General features: G+C 48.6%; 1 protein-coding gene across 1 annotated transcript in view; it reads right to left on the bottom strand.

Moving 5' to 3' along the window:
- Nucleotides 1–1,444: 1,444 nt before the first annotated feature.
- The window catches only part of MYT1 (myelin transcription factor 1), a 49,487-nt gene continuing 32,944 nt past the window's right edge, over nucleotides 1,445–17,987 (bottom strand). The window contains exons 11-22 of the mRNA XM_026042183.1: nucleotides 16,806–16,930; nucleotides 15,741–16,010; nucleotides 15,025–15,179; nucleotides 13,660–13,722; nucleotides 13,347–13,415; nucleotides 8,486–8,548; nucleotides 7,851–7,934; nucleotides 4,524–4,745; nucleotides 3,851–3,942; nucleotides 3,298–3,401; nucleotides 3,071–3,214; nucleotides 1,445–1,673 (exon numbers count right to left, since the gene is read on the bottom strand). Coding sequence (XP_025897968.1) covers nucleotides 1,533–1,673; nucleotides 3,071–3,214; nucleotides 3,298–3,401; nucleotides 3,851–3,942; nucleotides 4,524–4,745; nucleotides 7,851–7,934; nucleotides 8,486–8,548; nucleotides 13,347–13,415; nucleotides 13,660–13,722; nucleotides 15,025–15,179; nucleotides 15,741–16,010; nucleotides 16,806–16,930 — 1,532 coding nt within the window. The 3' untranslated portion in view covers nucleotides 1,445–1,532. The remainder of the gene's footprint in view (nucleotides 1,674–3,070; nucleotides 3,215–3,297; nucleotides 3,402–3,850; nucleotides 3,943–4,523; nucleotides 4,746–7,850; nucleotides 7,935–8,485; nucleotides 8,549–13,346; nucleotides 13,416–13,659; nucleotides 13,723–15,024; nucleotides 15,180–15,740; nucleotides 16,011–16,805; nucleotides 16,931–17,987) is intronic.

Below are 17,987 nucleotides of genomic sequence, written 5' to 3'. Positions count from 1 at the left end.
GACTTCCAAAAAATCATATACACTGGACCATGACACATTTAGAATTCTTCTGTACGAAATATCTGGTATCTTGGCCTATTTGTAATAGCTATTCTCATATTTAAGACAGACAAAGGAATACTGTAGTTGCAAACTCCAAAAGCTTCCCTGAGAACCTTTTTTCCATTGCGCTTTCCACTGGAGATCCAGAACTGCTCTTCGGATTTCTTTCAGAAAATAAAAATAAGCTACTTTATAATACTTAAGAGTTCCCATGCCCAGTGGATATCTGAACAGCTCGGGGTTGGGAGGCCCAGCACAGGTTCAGATTTACAGGTAGCTTGCAGCTCCAGCACTTATAGCAACACAGAACATAACTCATGTGTGAGTAGGTGATCTGGACATACGACCATAGACGACACGAGGGTTTAAGCCAGTCGCACGCTAGTCTCGGATCAGATAAAACCTGTTCTTGCAGCGTTCTCACCCTTGGATCTGCTCTGCCGAAGCAGGACACCTGCTCTCCACCAGCTACCAAGCCCCACAGCCTCCTGGAGAATCTACCCTTCCATCCCCATCTACCTCATGGTCCAGGTAGAAAAACCCCTCTTTTCTCAAGAAGGTCCAAAGTTAAGTAAACGAGAACATTGAATTCAATCAGTTCCATGTCTCATAAATGGCCTCTTGATTACATTTTGGTCCTCTTTTTTTTTTTTTTTTTTCTCCATTTTTTCTTTTTTTTCCATTCATGACACAAGTTTGCTAACTTGTAAACCTNNCCCCCCCCGGCCGCGGCCGCCCCCTTCCTCCCTCCCTGCCCGCCCTGCTTCCTGCCTGGCGCGGCTCCCCTTCACCGGCACGGGCATGTAACGGAACTGGGGCGCCAGCGCGGCATTGTGGGAGCTCTTAAAGCTGCCGCGGCCCCCCGCTCCGCGTCCTCCCGCCGCGCCGGAGGCGCTAAAGACCTGCCCGAAAATCAGTTACCCTCCAGAGGGGGCCCCGGGAGCGGCTGCGGCTCGGGGCGGGATCGGGTGGGACGGGACGGGACGGGATGGCGGCGAGAGTTAAGGGTGGCAGGGAGCTCGGCGCCACCGCGGGGGAACGAGCGCTGCGCCGGGCGGCCGTTGGGAGCGGCCGTTGGGAGCGCGGGGCGCCGTGAGGAGCGGCCGTTGGGAGCGCGGGGAGCCGTTAGCAGCGGCCGTTGGGAGCGCGGCGCGCGCGGGTGGCCGCTGGGGGCGACCGTTGGGAGCGCTGTGAGAGCGGGCGGGCGGGAGACGTTAGCCCCGTGCGAAGCCCCGCCGGAGAAACCTCTGAAGGAGCTGGGTGTTAATCCCCGTCGTAACGGAGGAGGGTTAATGAGACCCTCTACGTGGTTTTCTCTCTCTCTCTCTTTTTTTTTTTTTTTTTTTTTTTTTTTCTTAAATTTTTTTTTTTTTTTTTTTTTCTCCTTTTTTTTTTTTTTTTCCATTCATGACACAAGTTTGCTAACTTGTAAACCTGAATACGTGGAGTGAAAGTTCCCTCTTACAGTTCGCTGGCTCCGTGGCGCGGCACTAAACCTGGATGCCCTTCACGGCTTGCTTGATGCTCTCCAGCAGGTCCTTGTTCTCGGGGTTCTGGTAGCACTCCTGGTTGCTGTACATGTCCGTGAGCGTGTTCACGTACGCCTCGAAGTTCTGCTCGCTGATGGGCTCCTGCAACAACACGGCAAAGCACAAACRGGGATATCAGCCCCCGTGGGAAGAGGTTGGGAGGCTACTCTGCCATTAATCAGTCCTATGTACAGCAACATCAACGGATCTGAATGTCAGAGCCTTTTAGGGTTTATTCTTTTTAGGTTATTCCCTGCAATCTTGGTGTCCAATCCCTAATCCGGCAAAAAAACATATGGAGATGCTTAGTTTTATATGTTGGCTGGCTGGGGCTATTAGCAGAACATGAGGTTAGCGCTTGCAGATGGTTGGATGGGATGGAGGATGGATTAAGATGGGGAAATTAAAGCCTGAAGGAGGCAGAAGCATCGTGGTGATAGTCTAAAGCAAAGCGAGGAGAAGCACCCAGTTACCCAGCGCTGGGCTCTACCACCCRTGGGTGCTTCAGAGGGGCCTGGCGAAATCCCTGCAAACACAGAGTAAACGGAGAGAAGAAGAAAGGAAGAAGAATGAAAAGAAYGGGAATAAAATGAGCGTASCCATCTCGTGGGCATTGTTTAATTGGAAACCTTGGGAAAATATTTGCTGAGCGGTTTATTTGACCTTTGTGTGTCGAATGCTTTGCAGGAAAAGCGCCCGGGGAGCGATGCTGTGCCAGGGCGGCAGCTGGGCGAACACGGTCCAAAAACGCGCCGCTGGAGAACGGCTCGGCTCCAAAGAGCCGGGGTTTCAATGCAAGCCCCCATRAAAAGGATTCCCAAAAAAACGATGGCAGGGAAATAAATCAAAAGCTCGTTCCTCTGCTCATCCTGACGGCCGGTATTATTTGCGGGAGGACGGCTTCCCCAACACGGCGCGGACCCCCAGCCACACACCTGGTTCTGACAACAGTAATTACATTCCTGGGAATGGAGAGAAGGTAATTAATAGCCTTTTGTGGCTTTACTATTTTAATGCAGCCTTTTCATTTTGTAGCAACTCTATGGTAACACGCTGCGGGCTGTTAGACCTTGTTAAATTAAACAAAATACATTCTCTTTAAGAATGCTATTCTTTGGCTGCCAGCTATTCAAAACTGAATTGAAACTACCTGCATTATAATAGGGGCTCTAAGATCTTTCTGACGTTGAAATCCAATCCCTCCTGATCTCTGCTTGTGCTGCCTTAGCCTAAAAGGCGCTGGGCGCCCTTGATAAAGTTTCCTATTTTGTGATAACGCTCCGCGATGCAATGAGATGGAACAATAGGTACAAAGGGAGATGGGCAGAAAATGACAACAAAAGGGAGATTCGAMGCAAGCTTCAGAGATGAGGCCCACGTACTGATCTTACAAAGGAGGACCAGGTGCACAAAGAGAAATTCTCCCACTCTTTAATTGCACGGGAGCCTTATGGCCACGTTGGGTTTCGCCTGGTCACCTCATCCCGTCYGAGACTCACCATGTGCGGAAGGCGGATATTGGCAAGACTTTGGATCAGAGCCTGGCTCAACCCTGAGAGCTCCAAGAACAGGGCTTCGTTCTGCTCCTCGATGATCTTGTTCTCCTCCTCGATGTTCTTCAGGTTCTTCTCCATGGTGGAGATCTGAGGAGCAAGGAGGGTTACATGGGGCAGTGGGGAGCACCCGGGGCTGCCATGGGGCACCAAGGTGGGCTCCGCACACCCACCTGCGACTGCAGCTTCACCATGGCTGCTTCCATCTCCGAGTTGGACTCGTTGAGCTCGCTGATCTCCTTGTTCAGCTGCTTGATCTCCTCGTCGTTCTCCAGCACTGCAGGGGAAGGGACAGGGCTCAGCACACGCTCCCTCTTGGCAAGGCGGAAAGGCCACTGGCCCAAAAAAGCAATGTCCAAGAGTAATAATCGATGTGCAAGGTGCATTCCCTTCATTTTTTGGGGGAAAAAATCATTAAATAATAATAATTCAATAAATATTTAGTTATGACGATGATGTTGAGCTCTGCAAGCAAAATACGCTTAAATGCGAAAAACAAGAGATTGAGAGAATAAATACTTTTCAAGTACATAAGAAGCATGACTGCAAAAAGGCACAAGAGTTTTGCGAATGGACCAAACGCCTCCAGTTTATTCCCCTTTTAAATTCGAGAACAAGTATATCTGATCCATGTGGTTTCYGTGATAACACACTCTGGATGAAATACATAATAAATATCCAACTTCCTGCTACATCGGCAAGAAAAAAAGGAGTGAAAACCCTTACCGTCGCTGGTCTTGAATTTTGTGTTGAGAATTTCATCCCCTGAGAGTTTTCCTTTCTTCCCAGCAAAAGTAGCTCTTGGGCACCCTGACAAACTGCAAGGCAAGTAAAAATGGGTTTCATAAACCCCTGGTATTTATAGGTGCTTACGTTCCCCACAAGAGTTCATACCATTTGGTGGAGCTCATGCTGTGAGACAGTTCTCCTAAAAGCTTTTTATGGTACGGAGGAAATTGCTTTATGAATAATGCCACGAAAGTCCTCATTTATAAAGCAAGAGCAATTTTCTCCGAGTGGAGATTAAGAAACGCAATGTTTCCTAAAAGAAAGGACGTGACARCCTAGGTGAGTGAGGCTAATCTGGCTGCTTTGGGTGCCAAACTCTTGCTTTGGGTGCCAACGTCCTGTTCTGGCGTGTTAACAGAAGAACGTTAAATTATCACTTTTTGTGATTTTGCCCAGGGCCCATCTCACCATTTCAAGAAACCCCATGCGCTCTTTTTTTTCCTATGTAGAAAACTCCAAATTTATAGGAGCCCAACTGAGCACAGCACCCAAGGCAGCAATGACGAAGCCTCCAATGAAGATGCCACGGTGACAGAGCACACAGGTTAGCCCAAAATGCCCAACACCGAGCTCCTTGGTGTCTCCAGAGGGTTCCAACATCGGCGGTTACCTCCTGTGAGTGAGGAAGCTCCCGTTGGCGTGTCCCGAGCCRTCGCAGCCCGGCGTGGGGCAGGTGGGCCCTTCGTTCTTCAGCGATTTCCAGGAAAATGAGGAGCCGTTGAGCGATCCCTCCTTCTGCCTGCGTGCTGCGAGGGGGCAGCCCGAGGCGCTCCGGTGGGACGCGTATTTGCCRCTGATGTGGCCAAGCCCAACGCAGCCGGGAACCGGGCACCTAGGAGGRCAGAATCACCCAAAATCACAAAATGGGAACGAAGGGGGACACAAGGAAGCCTAAAAAAAATAGAATTTGGGATGAGCAAAGCAAGGAAGCGCAGGCGTTCGGGGCTTTCAGCAGGACTCCGCGTTGCTTTTAAAACACTAAGTATGGTAGACAGGCTGGRAATTAAAAGCTGGAACTGGCTCTTGAAAAAAAACAAAGAGGAATCAGCATGAATCCCCCCAAAAGGGAAAACACGGAGTGGAGATCACATCCCTCTTGCAGCAAAACAACCAAAAATAGGTCACAGAGGTGTCTTAAATAATATATATGAATATATATATTTTTTTTTTTGATTGCATCATTGAAAGCAAAAGTACAAATTGGGCTCGAGGAGCCTTTCCAGCAGCCGCAGGGACACAACTGTTCCCTGGGAAATGGGTCCCTGGGTGAAGAGCAGGGCCACCAGCCCGGCGCATCTATTGAGCTTTCTGCTGCCGTTCGCATTTGCTTAAAGACGCTAGTCAATTATAAACACACTTAAAAGTTTATTACTCAAGGGAGGCTACCTATAAAAGGGTTATAAAAAAATAGGTAAGAAACAGCAAATATAACCCTCTTGTCCTCTGCGTGAATGTAGTTAGAGAGCTGGAGCTTGTCTTGCAAAACACGCGCTGAGCTGCTCGTGCAAAGCTTATTTTGCTTATTTTTGATGCTGAAATAAGGGCCTGTATGGGCATTGTTTTCTATCCCATTCCATGGGGAGCTGGCAGCTGAAGGAGGGAGCCGCACGCCCGTTATTTCCTCAAGATAATTTGAAAAATGCTGATCTCGATTTTAATCAGCTGCAAATGCAGCACAATTCACTTATAATATCGCTGCCAGCAGGATCCTCAGTAAATTCATAACATCATTGCTTTTATATGATCACGAGCAAATTACTGAATCCTCAGGAGGAAAAAGAGAGGAGAAAAAAAAGAAAAGAGAGAGAGAGAGAGAGAATGAGGCAAACCCCAGCGTTTAGCGCGCACTGTTATGGCCCGAGCGTTACATATTTTACGCTGTTAATTTAACTTTCATTACACTTTTATTGGCAAAAAAATAAACCAGAGCCTTATTGTGCAAAACAGCTGGCCTGGACTTTTTTACATTTTTTTTTAAATTTTATTTTATTAGTGGTGTTTAAGGGAAGCACTAAGAGCGCTTGATCAATTAGGCAACCCTGAATGTCTCCGTTTTGTGCCCAGGCTGAAGATGGACGTGATCTGCTCAGTCACATCGGCAGCAAATGACTCCAAGGATGAGCACCAAGAACAGGGGCTAAATGACCTTCTCCTTGGAGGCAACGTGAGCATCCCGGACACGCTCCGGGTCCCCTCTCTGTGCAGATGGAATAATGGAATTGGAGCTAAGGCTCCTTAATGGGAACCTGTGAGGACCTGTGCTGGGACCCACCTTGTGGGAGGCTAAATGTGAACTTTCCAAGGGATGGGGTAGCTTGGCAAGGATGGGATCATGCACCGCGTTGCTCATTTTGCAAATAAYAGAGGACTGGGCCTTGCTGCTTCGCTCTGCATCCCCTCCACGGCATTTACGCTTCAGCCCTCCTTTCTGCACTGCAATTGCATTGCAATATCATGGCCACCCAAGGGCCCCTTTCTGCTTTGCATGGAAAAGCAACCTCTTTGCAAAGAAATTGCACCCGGGAGAGCTGCCTGGTACCTCGCCGGTCAGCACTGCAGCAGCCAGGAGGATGCTTGTGGCCTCAGGGATGCTCGTGGCCCCAAGGATGCTCGTGGCCCCCAGGCAAACAGGGCAAACTCAGGTGAGAAAACCCACTAATGCTCCCGATGGTGCCTTCGCTTTGCCTGGTTAATGGGGCAGCATTGCAGCCTTCTCCCACCCTCACAAGCCGAGCACCAGCAATTTAGGACTATGGAGTCAGAAAAAGGTTTTTTTTTTTTTTTTTTCCCCCCCCTGCAGATCCTCGAGTAGGTTGCTTAATTTTTAATAAACTCTGCGAACTCCCGCTAATTATCACACAGCTCATTTAACGCGGAGGCTTTGCTTCCTGTAGAAGCAAAGCGAACAGAGCAGATGGCTCAAATATCATCGGTTTCTTAAATGTCCTTTCTAGCCGCTCTTGCCTGGCTGTCCCCGCGGGCCCCGAGGTGTTCGATTGCACCCCCTGATTCCTGCACCCGCTTGGGAGGGGGAACCTAAAACACCCAATTAACCTGCCTGCACCAAGGCCAAATGGGGTACCAGAGGTGCGAGCTATTCACCTCTTTACTTTGAAAAAAAAAGAAGCTAAAATGGGGGAAAACAAGATGCTTTTGGGCACAGCCTGCCTCGGCAGAGGGGTTTGGCTGCGAGCACTGGCTCTGCTGGGCTCTTCCAGCACATCTGGAGCAGCTGAGAAGTCTTTCCGTCTTGCTTTTCCTCCCTCTTCTGCCTGCACTTGCTGGATTAGCTAAATCCACCGGGATTATTCTGGCTGGGATTATTCTGATTTAACAAATAAATGCATTCAGGAGAGCTTGCCCTCCAAGAAAGGCTTTGCCACCCTCTAAATACACTCGGGACAGAGACTGAGACCTTGAGAGGGGCCAGACACGGAGCTGGTGACTGTCCTACACACAAGACCTCAGGGCTGAGGATTTCACAGCAGCTGAAATCTCTTGAAGTGAAATTAGGATTTAAATCTCTGCTCCTGGCAAGGTTAATCCCCCCGTCTGTATGGCAAAACTTCAGCCAGAGGCAGCAGGAAGGATTTTTGCAGTTTTCTGCTTTGAATAGGCTATGAAGGGCATCCTATTCCACATTTCCAGATCCGATTTTCCATTTCTGCCCCACTCTGGGCAGAACCAGCCAGCCTGTTGCTGCCCTGCAAAACCCGCAGCGATTCGTACCCTTCACTCACAACATTGCTGACTTTCCCTTTTTTTCCACATAAATTATATAAAGCCCACACAGGCTCGTGCTCACGCTTCCTAGCGGGAAAGCAAAGCAAAATACTCCATCACCTCCCCCTTTCCCTGCAATTTTCCCGTCGGATTCCAACACTGCGACAACCCTGTGGATGCCAGGGCGAGAAACGGGGCTTGTATCCGGACTTACTTCATCAGCTCGGGGTCTTCTTTATCATCTTTCGTCGGGGTTATCTTGATTCCGCTTTTCTTGGCACGAGGGCAGCCTGACAGACTGTGGTTAAAAAGAGAAGAAAGGGCTGTCGCGCTGGCAGAACCACCGCGTTTTATATTCCACCGCTCCCGTCATCTTTTCCTTGAATTTAACACAGCGTTTTGATCTCGCTGGTTTTTGCGCCTTCATATCACGAGCAAGAGTCAGAGGGAAAAAAATATTTGAGGGAGATGGACAGTAATTAATGGTGTCTAGATAAGAAGATATCTGCTAACAGCCCGCGATGTTTAATGGATTTGTTGAGACAGAAGGCTTAGATCTCCTCTATTAATGTTCTAAAGGGATAATAGAAGTCATAAATAGGTAGCATTATTAACAGGAACATTGCATCAGCGAAAATCTGACCCTTTGTCTTTTATTCTACTGAAGGGAGCGTCTAATCAGATGCTGGAAACATCAAAAAAAAAAAAGAAAGTCAGATTAAAGAGATGAAAATAGGCTTCAGTTGTCAGTAACATTAATGTTTTATTCAGAACTTTACAACTCTGCCCACTGCAGAGGAAAAAAAATAGAGACTATGGAAGAAAAAATAATTTGAAGGCAGATCTTACCTTCTATGCGATGCATAATTTCCTGTTATGTGACCTGAACCATCACAACCAGGAGTAGGGCACCTGCGGAAGAAAGGGAGGCTGCGATTAGCCTGGGCAAGAGGCCCTGGGATAGCTCATTGCAAAGGAGAATCTAGGGAGCACCAACGTGCAGGCTTCTTTTGTATCATCTCCTCTCCCTCACCGCCGCAGGCTGGGAGGATAATGCCCAGTCTGCAATAATCCCGGTGGTATCTGTGCTCCGGGAATCCGGAGGGATCCAGCTTTGGGAATAGCAGTGGGATGAGATGCGGTGTCCCGGAGCACGAGGGCCTGGGATCCAACAGCATCCGAGCACTGCAGCTCCAAGCTCGCTGAATCCCTATGGCTCATGGGGTACAAAGAAAGGGACCAGCAGAAGACCTCCCAGGTAGTGTGTGTCTTCCAGCAGTTGCCATCTGGCTGGATACAAGTGTAGACAAGAAGCCAGAAAAACACCCTGCATCCTTGGAGAACATGTCCATGCAGCCCTCTCCTGCTGGCATCACCAGCTCCTCAGAAGGTCTTAGCTCAGCTCTGTCTACAGTTTCAGGTGGCTAACCTCTCTGAGGACAGACAGACACCACATCGCAGCTGCAAGAGGGTCCTCAAAGCCCAAATCCAACCACCTCCTCTGCCAGACAGTGATGAGGAAGGAAAGAGAGCAAAAAAGGGTCCAAATAAATGTGTTGGATGGAGACAATGAGTCGGTCTCCAGGTAGTATGAAAGGATTCTGAAAAGCCACTGAGAACTGCTCAAAAACACCCTGGGAAGTGTGAAGTGAGCAGGGAAGCGAAGTAGGTGACGCAGAGGCGGCTGTTGCAGCAGCGCCAGGAGGACGCAGGGGGCCGAGGCAGGCAGCTCAGAGCAGGTACACGAGTGCTCCAAGCACAGCAAGTGCCTCTGAACACGAAGAAACCAGCCCGGCTTTTCAGCAATTCCTGCTATTTGAGAGGTCTCCAAGGTCAGAACATGCAAAGCTTTCCGCTCACACGGACGGGCTCCCTGCAAGGAGCAGAGGAGCACAAGTCACGGAGCGGGTCGGCGCAGAGCAGGTCCTTTTGTCAAGGCTGCTTGTGCCGTGACTCCTCCTGGGGCAAAAGGGACCTTGGCCAGGCCGGGGTTCAGTTAATCTCGGTGTGCTGAGGTCTCCAGTACTGTGGATATGAGACCTGCATATTCCTCTCAGGGGAGAAAAATCGCTTCCCCCGAGGTCTAAGGCTGGAAGTCGCCAGGTCCTTTCACATGATGTACGGGGAGGTTTTTTGTGTTTCAGGGAAAAATCTCCCCCTTCCTCCTCAGCCTCTGCCCGTGACAAAGGAATCTTTGAAGCTGCGGCTGTGACCGTGGGTTTGAAGGCAGTACATGAATGAAATCGAAGTGAAGAACAGCCCTGTGATCACACAGAAGAGCACAAAGGCAGCGCAGCTCCCAGCATCGTCCAGCGAGGAGCGGGATAACGGGGCAAGTTCAGCATCATTAAGGCCACGCAAGCAAGAAAGGGGACGGAATACCAAGTACAACAAGCACCCATGTGCTCCAAGGGCTGCAGGTGACACGTAGACATAAAAGTGGTCAGGGGGACAAGGGAAAGGGATGAACAGTCCCGGGCGAGGATGTGCATGCCAGGTTCATCCAGCACCACAGCTCATCCATCGGATGAGCATCTTTGGCCAAGATGATAGCAGAGCAGCCTGTGCAAACTGGTGTTGCCAGCAGCAAAACCGCGGAGCTGGGCTGCTAGCAGGGGGATTGCAGTCATTTGTCAGGATTGATCAGGAAAAGTGCTGCCAAAAGAGAGGGAAGAGGCCAGGATTCCACTCCAGGACAGTGGTACCAGAGGGAAAGTACCTGGAGAGATGGGAGAGAGGCCATAAATCGGAAAAGAAAGCACATCTGGGACAGAGGCAGCCCGAGCTTTTTGGAGGATTTTTTATGTCAAGCTTTCCTTAAGTTTTGAGAAAATAGGAAAATCAACAGATGAGGTATTTTGCCATTCTTCCTTCTTTTCTGCTAGATAAAGTAAAAAGTAAATGTCTTTTTTGGGGGGGATGCTACAACTCATGATGACACATGACCACACATCCCTGTGAGATGGGAGCTGTAAATCTGGACTCCCGGCAGCACAGGAGCTGCAGGAAGAGGTGCAGGGAGCACCTGGGGACCAGCAGAAAGAGCTGACAGGATGGGACAGCAGGCTGGTGCCAAAAGGATGTCTGGGAGACTCAGTAAGGAATAATGCTCAGATCCAGAGAAAGAGGCACACAGGTCCAGCAGAGAGAGAGAAGAACTGAAAAACAGCAATGTGATGGGCAGGAGGATGCTGAGATGGTGCAAACTCTCTGTATCACTTAAAATATACAGGTTTAGGAGACTACCATGTGCTTGTGACATTTGGCTGCTGCACACTTAAATTTGAAAGCAAAACTGTTGCTTTGTTGTTCGAGCTTGGGGGGTGGGATGAATCTATGAAAACACTAACGTCTAATTCCTTTTGCCTTTCAGGACTTTTTAAAAGGTGGAAGAAGTGATTTGGTTTTTATTTTTAATTATCTGGAGACAAATCATTTTGACAGAGACCCTTTATTGGATGTTCCAGCCTGAAGGTCCTTTTTTATATCAGGGATATTAACCCCTGAAAGAGAATTTATAATAGAAGTGCTGACATAGCCGTATCTGATGTTGTGGCAAAGATACAACTACGTTATCTGCAACATCTCTGAATCCTGTTCCCTTCCTCCCTTTCTGTGCCCTCATCCTCACCAGGATATAAAAGACAAAACAATATTTGGGAAATAGTACTACAAAGTTTTGTTTTGCCCGTGATTCTCCTATTTTTTGTATGGTTTTGATAAATACTGTTAACATCAGATACCTCAAGAGTTCAGGAAAAACATATCAGGTTGGAATACCCTAAACAGCAAATAGTCGAGTGACTCGGCCTCAGAAATGACTGTTTTCTCTCCTGGCCCATGCTGAAAATGGGCACTGGGACTGACAGCTTTTAATATCTTTAAAACTAATTGTACGATGACTTGGCTATTCTTCAGGCTGCTGGAGAAACACTAGTTCAGCAAAGTGCTCTTAAGAGGTGCCTTTAAACTGTGTGTGGGCTATAATGCACATTAAGCACACTTGGCACTAATCACGCATGTCCTTCCTGCCCATGGAATATGTTGTTAATATCGAGGAATCCTGCATCCTTCGGCACCTCGGTGAGGCCGAGCGGCCTCCCTGACACCGCTGGCAGTGGTGGGAGAGCAGAGCAGCACGGGCTCCATCCCAGCATCCAAGCACCGCCCGTTGCATCCCTATTTTCTGCAAATATTTCTCCCATGCAGGAGCAACCGGCTGTGCTTGAGCTCATGCCTCAGCCTCATTGCTCCCACCGAGGCAGAGTTGGCATCGCAGTAAGATGCAAGGGCAGAGGTTCAATATCCACCGTCGGAGAAGGAGGATTTCCTATGGATGCAGGAGTGAAAGCGAGCTCAGAGCATGTGTGCACCAGCATAAACATCAGCTCCTGCAGAAATGCATCGCCAGCTCAGTTTTTCCTGCACACAGAGCCTTGGTTGCCCTCATGCAGCTCTTCAGGAGACACACGTTGGAGTCTGAGCTTCGCCACAGACACACTCCTGCAAATCCCTTCATCTTCCTCTCCTCCCCTCTTCCTCCCCTCTCCGTAGGGCATGCAGCGCTTTGCGATAAGCCTTTGCAATGCAAAGCCTCCCTGCGAGGTTCTCCTCTCAGCAGAGGCCTCTTCACTTGTACGTATGAGTATGAATAACTTAGCGGTCAAATAATCCCAAAATTGGATTCAGCAAAGCAGGAAGCTCAGAGGAGATTCGGCCACGGAAGACGCATTGGCTCCGGGTAAGAGATCTCAGAAATGTTCACAACCAGCTCCCCACCAAAGACCTGTCTTGAATTACAGTGGAGAAGCAGCCTTGCTAATTGCCATCCCCTAATTTTAAAATGCAATTTCTACCAAGCCTTTCTTTAGGGGCAGCCACAGGAGAACAACAGGGAAATTCTCTTAGGAGGAATAAATCCCCCCTGCAAAAGGGGCGGTTTTGGGAAGAAGCTACCAAGCGGAACGCGGGATAGAGAGGAGCAGATTTGAAGTGTTGAGCCTGGATCCCTCAACTCGGTGCCAGCTCCTTCACTTGACCCCTTTGCAGCTGCCCAGTGTCCATCCTCACGGCCCTCCTGCTCTTTCCCTCCTTTCCATTTCCTCGCAAATCAAACTCCCATCGAAATGAATAGAAATCTCTGCCACGGGATCCTGAACGGCCCCTAAAATTCAGCATATAATTAGCATACCAGGTTCTCCAAAAGAGTTGGCTCCTTTCCGCTATGTCCTGGTGCTATTTTCCCAGCTGTGTCTCTATGCGAAAACGCGTGCGTTTCTCTGGGTTTTGTGCTCTTTGATGGCTACACAAAACCAACAAAAACCCTGAGTGAAAAGGGTTGTCACAAACTAGGTAGAGAGAGCGCAGGGAAAGGCTCCAAATGCAAAAGAAAATAGCATATTTCTGGTGCCCAAAGAAAGCCTGCCAGGGGGTTAAGGTCATTTCTGACCGGTTCTGCGAGCCCTGTCCTCAAAATGAGCCCAAAATGAGCCATTCTCATTGCATGCAAGTCATTGTCCCACCCAACCTGGCAGAGAGGGGCTCAGGGCAGGAGAATTTGATTTGGATTTTTGAGCAGAGAAGGGAGGGGATGGAAAAGCCAAAGCAGAGCATAAGGAGAGGGGGCACAGGGAGGGAAGAGAGAGAAAAAAAAAAAGAGGAGAGAAAAGGAAAAAAAAAAAAAGGAGTTTCAAGTTGAGTGCAAACATACTTGAGGTCAGCAGAGTGGGCAGCCATGAGGTTTCTGAGGCTCTTGTCAGCAAGAGGACAACCAGAAAGGCTGAAAGAGAAGAGATGGAATATCTGGAAAAAAAAAAAAAAAAAAAAAAAAAAAAAAAAAAAAAAAAAAAAAAAAAAAAAAAGGGTGGGGTGGGGAGAAGGAGAAAGAAAAGGGGCCAGGGCATGGGAAAGGGGAACAGAAGTGGGGAGGAAATGGAAATAAACCATCCACATGGTCAAAAAATACACTAGAAAGCAAAAATGTTGTCTTTCAAGTCCAAAGTGTGAAGGAACGGTCAACCCACCTGCGGTGAGAGGCATAGTTTCCCGTGATGTGTCCACTGCCATCACAGCCTGGCGTAGGGCAACTGAGCAAGGACAACAACAATAAGGGTGAATAAATGCAGGAAAAAAAGGAATTCTACCAAGTCTGTGTGACGCTTGGGGACTGCCTGTGACCACTTTCCAGCCCACCTCTATATGCCTGCATGCACATAAACCAGATGTTTCCACTCCTGCCTCCTTTCTTTCTGAAAGATCGCAACAAAAACGTGACAAAACATGAAAAAAAAAATCGTTAAAAACGTTTCATTGCTTGGTGACAACGGAAGACTCACAGCAGTCTGCTGGATAACACGAACAAAGAGACAAATTTACTGCCTGGGTGTTGCCAGTTCAGATGCTTTTTTTTTGCAATATTAAAGCCCTGGCTGCCTGAATCGGGTTATTCCCTGAAAGCCTCAATTTTTAGCTTTCTGAAAAGATTTTTTTCAGCCCTCGTAGCTGCAAAGAAAAGATTGAAAATGCTATTCACTCCAACAGGAAATAAAGGGAACCTCTGGCTCCAGTGCCTGGGGGCCTCTCAGATTGAGGACACTCAAAGCCAGCCGCATCCCTGACGGATGGCTCAATCCGGCTGCCTTTCCTCCCTATGCCTTCCCTTGAATTCCTAATAAATTTCTTTGGAACGGGAAAAGGCATCAGTGCTTCATGGTGTGCAGGGGTTGCATTTTCTGATGCCCCACAAACCAGCACGTTCTCTGCCCTTTGCTGTTGCTGCCTCTGGTTGACCCTCTGTATTGGGGCCCAGGAGCACTTGCAAAAGTTGCTCACAGCAGGGAAAATGACCTCAAGTCTCTTTCAAGACCCACAAAAAAGCAATAAACCCTACAACTAAATGATAGAGGTGAGAAACACCTTCATAAGTGTTGCCTTTGGTACCCAGAGAAGGCCCATGGACTATGCATGGATGTGGAGAATCAATCCAAGAAGATATAACCTTTATATATCTAACCTATATATATATCGAAGACATAACCTCTCTCGAGTTGACTTCAGCTAATTCACTGTAGTCCTTGGGTGAGAAAGGAGCAAGGACGCTAAACGAGAGAAGAGTAAGGATGCTGAAAGAGGAAAGAAAGCTCAGGACTGCCCACAACACCATTTATTTCTAGAGACTTTCCCACCTAGGAGGTTTCTCTGCTTTCATAATACAGTTAAAGCACACAAAAAAAAAAAAAAATAATTTGAGCTCTGCCTCAGAAATTGCTACTCACCTCACTGATGGATTAAAAAATATATATTTTCTAACAAACTCTATCTTCTACCCGCCCGACTTGTCATGAGGATTTTATGCATTTTGGAGGACGAGACAAGAAGGCAGCACTTACGTGAGCAGCTCTTTCTTGATGTCCTTGGAGAGGAATTTAAGCTTGAAGTTGGTTAAGGTAACTTCCCCCGGGTATTTTCGTTCCTCAAAGTTCTCCTCTGACACCTCTTGCTCATCAGCTTCCGAGGAGGCAAAAGAATGGGCTGCAGGCTCTGACTGCAAGGAAAGAGCCAGAAACAAAGTGGTTGCAATGATATTTGTTGCTGCTGCAATTTCTTCTTTTTACAGGTGTGAAACATCTGTACAGGGACCTGGATTTTCACTTGGACTTCCCAAGGTATTGCAGGGATAGGATTAGGATTATTCCACCTTTAAGGACTAGTGCTAATGGTACAAGGGGCCGTGTTAGCTACTGGCAGATGCATCTTCCTGGGGAACCACATGAGAGGCACCACTAATGCAAAGGATATATAATGAAAGCAGTAATGCAGACCCAAAACTATGGGAGTGGGGCATTCTTCCCTGGTAGGGGTATCCCAATGGGGCCAAGAGTGCCCATGGCCAAGACAGGCTGTGTTTGGATGCCTCTGATCCCTGCAGGTTGTGTACAGCTGAGCTCTGGTAGCACTAAGCTGAGACTAACAATTCTTCTCTCTTAGGCTCAAAGGGTAAAGCAGGGTGGCTGGGTAGAACAAGACGACTGTGCAAGCAAGCACGGCACGCAGATCCCCACAAACCATTTGCTAAACGTCTCTGCACCTAAACGTCACCGCTCACCTCTTCTGGCTCCTCTTCCCGCTGCCGATTTGGTTTCGTGTAGTCGATGGGTCCATCCCATTCATCCTGGCGGGAGGCCTGGCTGGACTGCGGGGAGGTCATGGTGCTGCTCGTGGCACTGGTGCTGTTTTGGCGCTGGGACACGTCTGGGGACTTCATGCTGGGACTGCTGCTGCAGCTGCTGCTGCTGGGGAAGGCGCTCTCCCGCTTGCGGTGCTTGTTCATACTCAAGTCCAAAGTCCCATTTTCATCCACCTCAATGTCCATGGACTGCAAGGTTGGAAACAGGCCCCAAGTTAGCTGCTGCTAGTGGTTCCCTCAAGGGATTTTGTCCCCATCTGTCTTTCGTGGTGCAGAGGGCAGCCCATTTATGTCCCTTCCTCTCTGCAGTCAATTAGAGGGAACTAAATGGGAAGGAGATGCTCCTATTTTCAGAGGCATGTCATGCAAATATCCGTTTCTGCTAAAAGCACCCCGGGGTTTTGACTCAGTTGCCTGCACACAGGCACCTCGGGCCATTTACGATACCCCAGGGCATCCAAGACATCTGCACAAGGCTAGGGGTGCAGCACAGGAGCTCTGGAAAACCGGTGCTCTGCTGAAAAATAGCTGAAGGTCAAGCTGGACACGGGGCAGTCTCATGGGATACCTCCCTGTGAGCGACTGCATCCAGCCCTGAGGACCAGCTCGGAAATTATACTTGTCCCAAATGGGCAATTCGAGCCCTGATATGTCTCCATAACCCGCTCACAGCCAAGAGAATCTCCCCCAAGCAGCAGCACCTCAGGCATCTCCGGAGTGAAAGGCTTCACTCCCTGCTCCTCACAGCCAAAACTCTCCACATTCCCTCTCTATTTGCAGGATCAAAATGAGAGGCACGGAAAAAAAATCCCTTGCGTGCAAAACTTCAGCTCTTAACCTATTTTCTACACTTTCCTCTTTCCCTTAGCCACTATTTTCTACATCAAAATGAACCACTGGCTCTGCCACCAACCAAGAGCCTTGTCCCGGCTGGCTTCTCTCTGCCTCGGCCTTGGGGGCTGAGCACGGACGCGCTCGTCTCACCTTGCCGGGAGCCTCTTGCTGCTTCGTGCTGAGGTTCTCGGGCATCTCCCAGCAGCGGGTGGAGAGGTTGAGGATGGCGGTGGCAGCCATGTGCGCAGCCTCGGCGTCGTGCGAGTAGTCGAAGCCTGTGGAGGAAGATGAAGTGCTCTTCACGTAGCTGCCGGAGGGGCTGTGGCTGGGGGAGGAGGCCTTTGGAAAAGGTTTGGCTGGAATCAGAAACAAAAAAAAGAAGGAAAAACACAAGGCGAATGTAGAACAGGCGCATGAAGGGCGACGTTAAGTCAGATGCTGCTACCATATTATTTATTATTATTTATTAATACTTATTATTTTCATTATTATTTATTAACATTTATTAATATTTATTATTATTTATTAATATTATTATTTATTACATTTATTATATTTATTTTTACATTTCTTATATTTATTATATTATGTATTCCCGGCTGGTTTATTGCTGGGGATGTGCACCTGTAGCAGGACTGGCTGCGGCCAGGAACTCATGCAAACCTCTTTGGATGGAGAAAGTTAACGAACCCGGCCATTGCGGCCCCAAAACGCGGCACTTCATTAAAGCTGCCCCTCAGTGGAAGACTTCAAAGGGGAAAGCTGAGGGAAGCTTCGCAGCACTTTCCTTGCTCTCCCTGCATTCATAGCTGATCTGCAGAGCTGACGTACAGGGAGGTTTCTTTTGTCACGTGTGAAAACTTGCAATTTAAAAAAATTACACTACTAGCAAAATGCGACCCTGGAACATGAGCTTCTGATGACGGCACTGGTGAAATATGGATGTGCTGACAGCTGCCCTATCATTTAAATATATCTGAATAATAGGATTTCTTGCACAGCTGCGTGCACTCCTTGCACCGTGCTGCTCGTTATCGTGGATCGCGGTGCCCAGCGCTGCAGACGTGGTGCTCCCTCCACGGCAATGAAAGGAAGGGGACACCCTGAGATTAGTAGGGTTAATCCCCAATAAACTTGGCCTAATCTTGAACCTGGAGCCATTTAGAAGGACCCTGGGGCTCGTGGAGCCCCTCTGAACTGGGCAGCTTCATTGGGTGCAAGCGGGATCATCGCGTCTCATGCGCATCCCAGGGCTGGGGGCTCTGTTCCGGATCAATCAGTAAAATCCTCAAAATCTTAATTCCTTTCACTGTGCCCTTATTTGTAGAAAAT

The sequence above is a fragment of the Nothoprocta perdicaria genome, unplaced genomic scaffold, assembly GCF_003342845.1.
Source record: "Nothoprocta perdicaria isolate Ctin4 unplaced genomic scaffold, notPer1 scaffold_3, whole genome shotgun sequence".
Lineage (NCBI taxonomy): Eukaryota > Metazoa > Chordata > Aves > Tinamiformes > Tinamidae > Nothoprocta > Nothoprocta perdicaria.
The sequence above is the reverse complement of the archived record's forward strand: the minus strand, read 5'-3'. Positions and strand labels throughout refer to the sequence as shown.